Source organism: Indicator indicator, chromosome 5, assembly GCF_027791375.1.
Source record: "Indicator indicator isolate 239-I01 chromosome 5, UM_Iind_1.1, whole genome shotgun sequence".
NCBI lineage: Eukaryota > Metazoa > Chordata > Aves > Piciformes > Indicatoridae > Indicator > Indicator indicator.
The window spans coordinates 24,375,304-24,384,693 of NC_072014.1; the positions used below are offsets into that span (position 1 = coordinate 24,375,304).

General features: G+C 38.8%; 1 protein-coding gene across 1 annotated transcript in view; it reads left to right on the top strand.

Annotated features, from left to right (window-relative positions):
- The window catches only part of DPP4 (dipeptidyl peptidase 4), a 41,383-nt gene extending 32,789 nt beyond the window's left edge, over positions 1–8,594 (top strand). Inside the window, exons 22-26 of the mRNA XM_054381231.1 lie at positions 454–553; positions 2,099–2,163; positions 7,267–7,339; positions 7,588–7,661; positions 8,496–8,594. Of these exons, the coding sequence (XP_054237206.1) occupies positions 454–553; positions 2,099–2,163; positions 7,267–7,339; positions 7,588–7,661; positions 8,496–8,594 (411 nt within the window). The remainder of the gene's footprint in view (positions 1–453; positions 554–2,098; positions 2,164–7,266; positions 7,340–7,587; positions 7,662–8,495) is intronic.
- Positions 8,595–9,390: the final 796 nt, after the last annotated feature.

The window sequence follows — 9,390 nt, forward strand, 5'->3', positions numbered from 1 at the left end:
TTTGGAGGAGGGTTAGCCTGCTCTGAGGGAGTTGTAAATTTTTGGATGCCCTGGTGCAGCTACTCACCAGGCACATTGTGGGCCCAAGATCTGCTTCCACCCACTCCCCCAGCGTGGAGGGGGACACAGCGGTTCAGCAGTGTCTTGCTTCCTGTCTTTCACTGGTGCCTATGGTGCTACCAAACACTGTCATCCTCAGCTGAGTCACAGTTCAGCAGCGTTTGCACCCTTTTCCCCCAGCAAGTTTCTCTCATTCATCAGCGCCACAGCTGCCATGCGCTGTTTGGTGCCCGTTTCCCCGACTGAGCAGGCTGGGTGAGATCTGACCCAAATTCAGAATGGAGTTCATTAATATGAGAAACACTGAGCCTATAAATGTCTGATGAACTGTTTAGCAGATGGGCCCCATCCTTTTTCTTTCCGACTAAAATAACAGCAATGTTTTCTTCTCAGTCTTATGGGGGATATGTGACCTCCATGGTGCTTGGCTCTGGAAGCGGCGTGTTCAAGTGTGGAATAGCGGTTGCCCCTGTGTCACGTTGGCAATATTATGGTATGTGATGGCTTCCTTGTTACAAGGATTCCCATATGTCTTGCAGTGCACATGCTGCAAAGTGTTGATTCATAGCACAGAACTTTATCTACTAGATGCCATATAAATGACACTTGGTCTGTTTTTATGAACTCACGGGTACTGCATTTTGGAATTAAACCAATTCCCTAAGTATTATTTTTCATTTTCAAAAATCAGATGCACAGTTCCAGGTAGTCTCTTTAATCTTTAATGAAGGCTAAATTGTTTTAATATTTGTAGTATTACTGTAATGTGTCTGTGTTTGCATTCCAAAGTTGCCACATGTTCTGAGACCGGTATTGCATGTCAGAAATCCATCGCTGTTAAGACTTTGCTTTTTTACAGTAGCAGAATAGGATTTAAATTGCGTTTTGTTTTGAGTGTAAAATTTGGATTTTTTTAAATACAATTACTCTTAAGAATAGCTCGATATGAAGAAAATCTGAACAAGTGGATAAATCTGCATGTGCTTTGAGCTTATAGTATATTGTAGTTGCACGAGGCTATAAATACAGTTACAGGGGCCCTCCCCCAGATGAAAAAAAAATCATATATAGTTAAAAATATAGTAAGTGCTTGTACAATGTCACCACATTGTGACATTTTTCTGGTTTGGAATTTTACAAAAACATTTAAGGAAAAGCTTTTCCTGGTGAACCTCTGTTAAAGAAGGCATAATTTATCATTCTGCAACTAGCAGAGAGGCTGTGTAATAGCATATTTTGTGTTCTGGCTAATTCAACAGATCAGGTCATACTACCAGCTATTAGCAGTAGTCCATTGAGGACATGCTGATGTTTCCATAATGTTTTGGACATGAATATTACAGCATGGCAGCAAAGATAATTTTTTTTTAATGACAATCAAGATCTCTAAAATTCCACTTTTGGTTGATTACATAAAGGACAGGATCATGGAGGCATTCATATTCAGCATAAAAAAAAAAAAAACAAAACAGTGCAAAAATTCTGATGAGAAGTCAAAAGGACAGTAGAATATGGCAAATAGAGTGTTGATTTTTATGGCTTAAAATAAAGCAACAGATCTGCAAAAGGTCATGTAATACAATGCTGAAAAATCTGTGGAAAATCAGACACTTAATTTTACTGTATATAACAAAGCCAAGCTGAGTCCCAATCTACTGCTACATTTTCTAGTTTTGTAGTAGTGAACATTTAGATAATATCTAAGATTATTTTTTTCAAATGCTAGTCATTTGTTGCAAGATTTTCAGTAATTTTCTTAGGATTACGGAAAGAATAACAATAAGGTAACATTGGCACAAAGTACTTTATTAATATTCAGCATTCAGGTGTCCATGGCAACAAGAAGATTAAATATTCTGAATAATGATGGTTACCTACATGCTGCATTGTGGAAAACCTGGGTTTATCCTTTTACCTTTTTTTAAATTATTTTATTTCCAGTATGCATTTTTATTAAGTGGATAAAATTGGTGGTAGACAGACTGGAAATTAAGTAGCAGATTCTGATGGGTTTTTGTTGTCCTTTTTTTCATTACAGATTCGATATACACAGAGCGATACATGGGCCTTCCCACAGCAAGTGATAATCTGAACAACTATAATGTAAGAAAAATATTCTTTATTTTATTTTTCTGAAATGTGTTGTTTCTTTTCTAAACCACTCTGGTTTTCTTCATAGTCTAGTTCCTTCTCCATGGGAAGAAATTCTTCTTTCCAGCTGTAACTGTGTTTTTAGAGGATGTAGTCTCGTGTGTTTGGATTTCTTGAGGCAGTTGCTCTTTGCTGTGTGGTGTAGGTTTTCTGCTGTTTGGTGTGTTGGGTTTTGGGGTGGGGTTTTTATTGTTTGTTTTGCCTTTATTGATGTTTGTGGGGGTTTTTTATGCTCCATTCCACTTGGCTACTTTACAGACAGTAAGACAAGCTGTAAAAACTGTTTTATTTTAAAATCACCATGAAAGAAATTCATTCTAAAATTGAGTATGCTTGTGGGCAAAGTATGCTTTATCTTAAACAGCATTTCCACCAAAACAAACATACCTCAGTTCTTTCTGAAGTGTAATTTTTTTAAATTGGGGGGGGTGGGGAGGTGGTGAACTTTCTTGCTTTAGGAATCTGTAGACTTTTTTCTGGGAAAACAAAATCTCCTAAACTTTAGGAAAATTTGATCGGTAGGCAAGTCTGTCTGTTATGGTCATATGAAACAAGCTGCAGACCAGGATAGAGCCAGCAGTGTTGGGGTTGGCATTTTAGCCCCATCTCCACAAATGAAGGGTGGCCAAGATTTGGTCTAAACCTACTGTTTACCCAGAAGTGAGGAATTTGCTCTCATTAGAACACCTGGAAAAAGAAGTGTAGAACGTGTGGCCTCATTATGGCACAGTGAATTGTTTGACTTGCTCTTTTGTGTGCTTTTCATTGCCTCAAGGGCTTTTTTTCAGTCACAAGTGTAGGGTGTAGGACAGAGGAGCCCAAGCCTTCTCTAAGGTTTTGTTCTAGGTAGGAATCAGTGGCTATTGGATAACTGTCAGGGATCTGCAGGTACTTTGTGCTCTGATTATCGGGATGTTTTAAAGAGGTGTATGGCCGTGGTGATTCTGGAAGCAAACATGAGTGTTAGAGGATGAGAGCTGGGGCATTCTCTGTTTGGTAAACAGGCTAGAAGACAGTTTAGCAGTGATTGTGTCTTGATGCATTAAAACATCATGGGGGAGAGAAGGGTCAGGGTTGTTATACTGATGTAAAAGTAAAGTGAAACATGTAATTACATACATCTGTTGACTGCAGCATCTCTTTTGACGTATCACTACAGTAATCTAGATTTGTTAGCTGCTATTGTAACATTCTGGCATAATTGAGGACAATGGCAGGTAGCAACCGCTGGAAGACTTGGTACAGCACCTGGCTCCTCTAATCAGTGAGCTGCTGGGGCCTGCCAGTGCCTGACCAGCAGCCTGCACCCGGCCCCCTGCCTGCCTTTTCCAAATGTGTTTCTCTAAGGCAGTGGAACAGTAGGAGGTCTGTGAGGTAGCAGTGTAAATAGAAGTTACTGTCGTTGTGCAGAACGAACGTTAGCGCTCTGGGTGCACAAAGTCATTCACCAGCTTCACGGCACAGATGGCAACAGAGGACTGTTTAATCCTTTCAAGCCAGGAGTCGGATTTTCTTGGCATAGTATCCATTGCTGGCAATGGCCACGTTGAAACTGCCAGTACCAAAGAGCTAAAGGTTTCAAATGTGTTACTCAGAGGACTAATTGGGGAGAATGGTGGCTAGATGGAGGAGGGGTAATTGCACAGATCAGCTCGTCACACTTCACTGCTACTTCTAGATATAGGAAAATGTAACTTAAGTCCTCATTTGTTTTTAAAAGCCCCAAATAATGTTAAGTGAAATTTACTTTTCCATATAAACCTGGAGGGATGGGGTAACACAAGAAGTGTTCGTTGCTTTTCACACAGCATCAAAAGAAGGTTATGGGATTTTGTTGTTGCTGAAGACCCTTTCTGACTTCAGCCCAGCATGTTCTTGGCTTACAGCCCCTTTGTTCAATATCCCAGTCCCAATAGCCAGCCTCCTGGCCCCTTGTTGCTGAAGAGCTGTTTTCTGAACTAACTAGTTTTTAGCAAGTAAATGCAAAACATGTATTGAAAGCTTTCCTAGCTGAAGCTGTTAAAGCATTTGTGAACTGTTAAGCTTTGTACTGTCAGGTTTGCATGCTGTATCATCTTCTCTATCTTACTGCATCCACTATAAAGCTGGTTTGAAAACTGAACAGTTGCATAAACTCTGCACTGCATGCCCTAATTTAAAAGAGACTCAGTATGCACCTGCTTTGAGAAGATGCATGCTGCTAGGTGCCTTCATAATGTGCAGTGTTGTTAATGGCTGCGAACATAGAGTCTTAAGAAACTAATGATGGTAAGAGGGGTACACGCTGCCTGTGACACTAAGTTCCATATTTATTGAATGAAGAGAATCTGAGATGTTAAATACTCTTTTTCAAGAGTCAGGTCTGAGGGATGACTCACACTTCTCTTAAATGAGCCAATTGTGATCAGGGAATTTTTATGGGAGTTCTGAACTATTAAGAAAGGAGCAAGCATGGGTGTAGCACCCAACAGAATTTTGTAGGGATCCTAGACCGAATGGCAGAGAAACTGTCTGCCTGGGAAGAAAATGTCCCTGATGTAAGACTATGAGACTAAACGGGCAGACTCTAGAGGTCAGGTGCAGTAGCCATGTAAAGCATAATGAAGAGACTGTTCAACTTGTGAGGAGATTATTTTGCAGTTCACTCTGAATTTGATATGCTTTTGGCAAGTATTTGAAACAGTCATAGATTTGGCAATCTTTTTCTAGCAGATTTGAAATGTTCAGTCCTTAAGAACTGCTGCATCATTAGGTTATGCAAAACAGGGTACAATTTTGTAAATATGCCATCTTGTACTGATTTGACATTTGTTCTATTATCTGAGAATATGCTAAAGGGAGAGAGACCTTCAGTTTCAGCCAAACCTTAACTTGTTTGTGGAGTGCTGATAAAATGTTGACTGCTGTGTGATCTTTATAAAAGCCAGTTATGCTCAGCAGGGCCTAATTCTCAGTGTCTGTACATGGTACCTTTTCAGAACCTTTTTTCCTGGCTCTTTAACTATGAAACGGAAGGAGTAAATTAACTTTGTATTTATTTGCTGTCCGTTTGAGGTTTGTTCAGCTGCTGTAGCTGTTACTTTTTGCTGTAACTGTGCCTAGCTTGAGATTGCTTTCTATCTTGCAATGTCCTTTTTTGGCATAAGTAGTGTCCTTAAGGCATGTTTTAGGGGAAGGACTCTTCATGTTGATTATGGGTACCAAAGTGAGATATCACTTGCAAGTGATTAAAAACCCCAAGAAAGTATCTCATTTGTATGTTTCCTCTTTCTGAAGCATTTTACAAATAGCTTTATTCCCTTTAACACTTGTCAATAGTGACATCTTTTTTTCTAAAACTGCTTTTGAAGATTACTCAGAAGCAATCACAAAAGGTTTGCTCTCCCTTAAAACAACACTGATTTGCTGGAAGAAAGCTTATAAATGTGATCACTTTTCCCTCTTCACATGTGTAAAATGATTCACTCAAAAGGTTTTTTCTGACTTTTTTTAACTATCATCAGGCCATTATTTTCTGAATCATTGTTTTGGTTGGCTGCTGTACTGCTGTACTCCTCACTGAATCAAAGTGCTCTCTCCAGATTTTGACACTCTTGTAACTGTTTACTCCAGTATACCACTTCATTTCAATGAATGGTGTCATGCTTCAAGTGTGCATGGATTTCCATACATTAGACAATATTTTTAGTTCTCTACAACCTGTAACTACCAAAAGAGGACAATTGCAGTGTTATGGTTTAGAGTGTGTTTTTCTCCCTCTGCTGACTTTGTGGGGTTTTTTCTTTTAATTTGGTTGAAAAGCTATAAAGAACTCATTCTGCTTATGAGAGGATTGTGGTATGGTATTTTGCCATGACAAAAGGAATTTAATATTTATGCTTGCTTTAAAGATTCATGAGAGTATAAGAGACGTAAGGAAATTAGAACACTTCTGTGTCTTGGTGAAGTATTTGATTTTTTTGGGGTAAATGATTTTTTCTTTGCAAATTCTTGTGCAAGGATACAGCCTCAGTACGAGGTGGGGAAGTAAAACAGTATATTCTTCTGTTCCTAATTTTTACTATTTTTTTTCTTGCCACAGTACCTTTTTAGTTGCTGTAATACAGAGAAATATTTCTGTAGTGATTCAGTCATTTTTGGTGGAGAACTCTTGTAATTTGCTAATAGAAGGAAACCTAATTTAAGATGCTTTTTGCCTATTAAGCTGTATAGGCTTACCAAGCCCAAAAAATCTTTTGTCCCTTCCCACTCTCATATCAGAGCACTATTCCATTCCCTTGCCCAAATTAAAGGTGTTACCTGCACTCCTTCCTTTCCTCATTCATTAGTACCAGTCACAGTAGCAAGTCAGGGTTAGTATGTTCTAGAGAATTATGTTGTCACTGTGCTTCAAGTTTCTTGCTTAATTTTCATTAATTATTGTTTTAATCTCTGTATTGTTTCAATTTCCAAATGCAGCTTGATTTCTATTTATAGATTCAGTCTAGTAGGTTTTTTCCTTCAAGCACTTCTTTATCATGCAGCAGGGAAAGCATAATTTTAAACTTCTGTTGGCCATTTTTACTTGAAGCTGATAAAATACTGTCTCTGTTGAATTACCTACAGGTAAGCTAGTGTACATTTTGGTGGGGAGGGTAACACATGTAGTCTCCACAGTATCTATGCCTTGCTATCATAGGGTGCACTGTTGCCATGGCAACGTATTTTAACTTTGCAGTCGCACAGAAAGCCTGTGTCAAGTGGTGTGATGCAGGCTAACAACATGTTAGCAATGCATTAAATGTGTGTCTCACAAAACTCTTCCCCTCTGGAATTGCCTCTTATTTTGCAGACATAACCCTTGGTAGTCAGTGCAGACCGGTGCAGAATGGTTTGAGTGTGAGCAGTGTTCCTACCTCCCACAGCATTCTGTTTGGGGATGGAGGGCATGGAAGGGAGCAAGAGTGGCTGTTGTTATCTGAAGGACCCCAGACTGTGTCAACAGGAATCAAAATCAGGTGGTAGCAAATCATCTTCTAATAAATAGCACCTTTTTTTTCTTTAATTTTATTTCAGAGTTCAACAGTAATGGCCAGAGCTGAAAAATTCAAGGAAGTTGACTATCTTCTTATTCATGGAACAGCAGATGGTGAGTTGCAGTTAATTAGACATTTTAGTATTACAGACAGGTTCACAATTCTACTACTGACAAAACAAAAGCATGAAGGGGCAAGGCTGTTACATTTACGTCAATAAAATAATACTGCTTTCTGCAACTAATTTGTGTTTCAGTCAGCTGTGCTAGGGAGTCTACCGTGGTCCTTGCTTTACCTTTCCCCCAGAGTAGTAGTACAGAAGCAATATTTTGTTTACTTTTTTCACTTTTTCACTTTTCAGATAATGTTCACTTTCAGCAAGCAGCACAGATTTCCAAAGCTCTTGTTGATGCTGAAGTTGATTTTCAAGCAATGGTATGGTTCTGTTTTGTTTATCATGGGTTTGTATTATGAAAATAATAACAAAACCTTCTTCTTGTTAGGTGTAAATGAATGAAAGTTCACATACTTGCATTTCATGTTCATTAACTGAAATTTTAACATGAAGCAGACATGAATCTTCTGTACTAAAAAAACGTAAAGCAACACATTCTTGTATTTGACTCAGTTTACCTAATCTTTCATTTTGTTCATTTTTTGGTGTTCTTAGACAAACAGCCAAGCCTGTCTCAATCTATGCATATACCCGAAGTCCAATTAACAGTTTCTTCCAGATAGGAACGTTAAGGGAAGGTTAACTCCAGCTTAAGTCCAAGATAAACTATCCATTATGTTTGGTGTTAAGTAGTTACTTGCCCCTTCCTATGCTGTACAGAGAAACTCTCAGACTAAGGTGTAAGCTCTTCCTTTCCTACCTTCTCTCTGTCATTGAAAAGCAGTGCTGAAATGGACAAAGTGTGGGAGGAAGTGAAGTGCACCAGTGCATGGTTGCCCTTCAGCGAAACTTGAAAGGCTTACAGGGTGCAGAGATCAGGCACCACTCTAAACTGAGGAGTTGTCTCTGCTCTCCATGTGGACAAGCCACATACTGATTTTGTACTTTCAGCGTGACTGGATGATATATCCCCCAAGGAAAGCAGGGACAAAAGTATCACACCTACCACCATGTCTTTGCCTCCATACTGAATCAATCTCATGCTCAGATGATTTTAAATGGCTGCACATGTTTTTATGTCTGTTATGTTTGAGTGTATTATTTAGTTGATGTAGCTAGAACTAATTAGTCCTCTGTATTTTTCTTCCCCACAGTGGTATACTGACAAAGACCATGCCATCAGCGGTCAAGCACATAAGCATATTTATACCCATATGAGCCACTTCATAAAGCAGTGTTTCTTGCTGCCCTAGCATCAGCATTTTGATTCAGTCATGGTACCTCTCCAGAAAGTTCTAGTTAATGTACAGTAAGCCACTATAAACTTTCATGAATGGAGATAAGATAAGGGTCAGTTCTTGGGATACCTGTGTACACAATGAAATGCTAATCTTCATAATGATTGCTGCTGCCAAGCAACTATTGCATTTTTATGGATTGTGTTTAATCAGGTCTTAGCATCATCAAAAGGTAGGTGTTGCATGGTACCTGCTTAAACGTTAAACAGATTTTGCAGAAATTACCTTATGCCTGATCAATTATTTTAGCAACAGTATCAGAAATATTGCAACATTAATATTTTCTATGCAGAAGGATATACTTTGTCTACTGCAGATCCTTGAATTAGTCTTTTCTTTGCAATCTGTAATCTCTTGGATTACAGTTGCAGAAGTCTTGCAAGGAAAGCATGTCATGAGCTATTTTGAATAGCTTTTACCTATTCAAACTAACAGCACTGAATTTCTTTATTTCCTATCATAGTACTGTGATTTTTTTTCTTACTTTTGTTAAAAAGGCTGCTACTGTGGGAATCTGCACTAATAAAAATCATTGGGAACTCTAGCAGCCCACCACTGTTTCTCCATGGGATAGAAATGCTTTTTTTCCAGAAGTTGTGTATTCACTGATGACTGGGATGTATATTCCTTGCACTCAAACATACCATACCATGCAAACCAGCAGTCACTTACTTAAAAGCAAGGGCTGGACTGAATTGCTATTTAGCAAACCTGCTTTTCCTTGCAGCCTACCAATAAACTGCTTTATCTT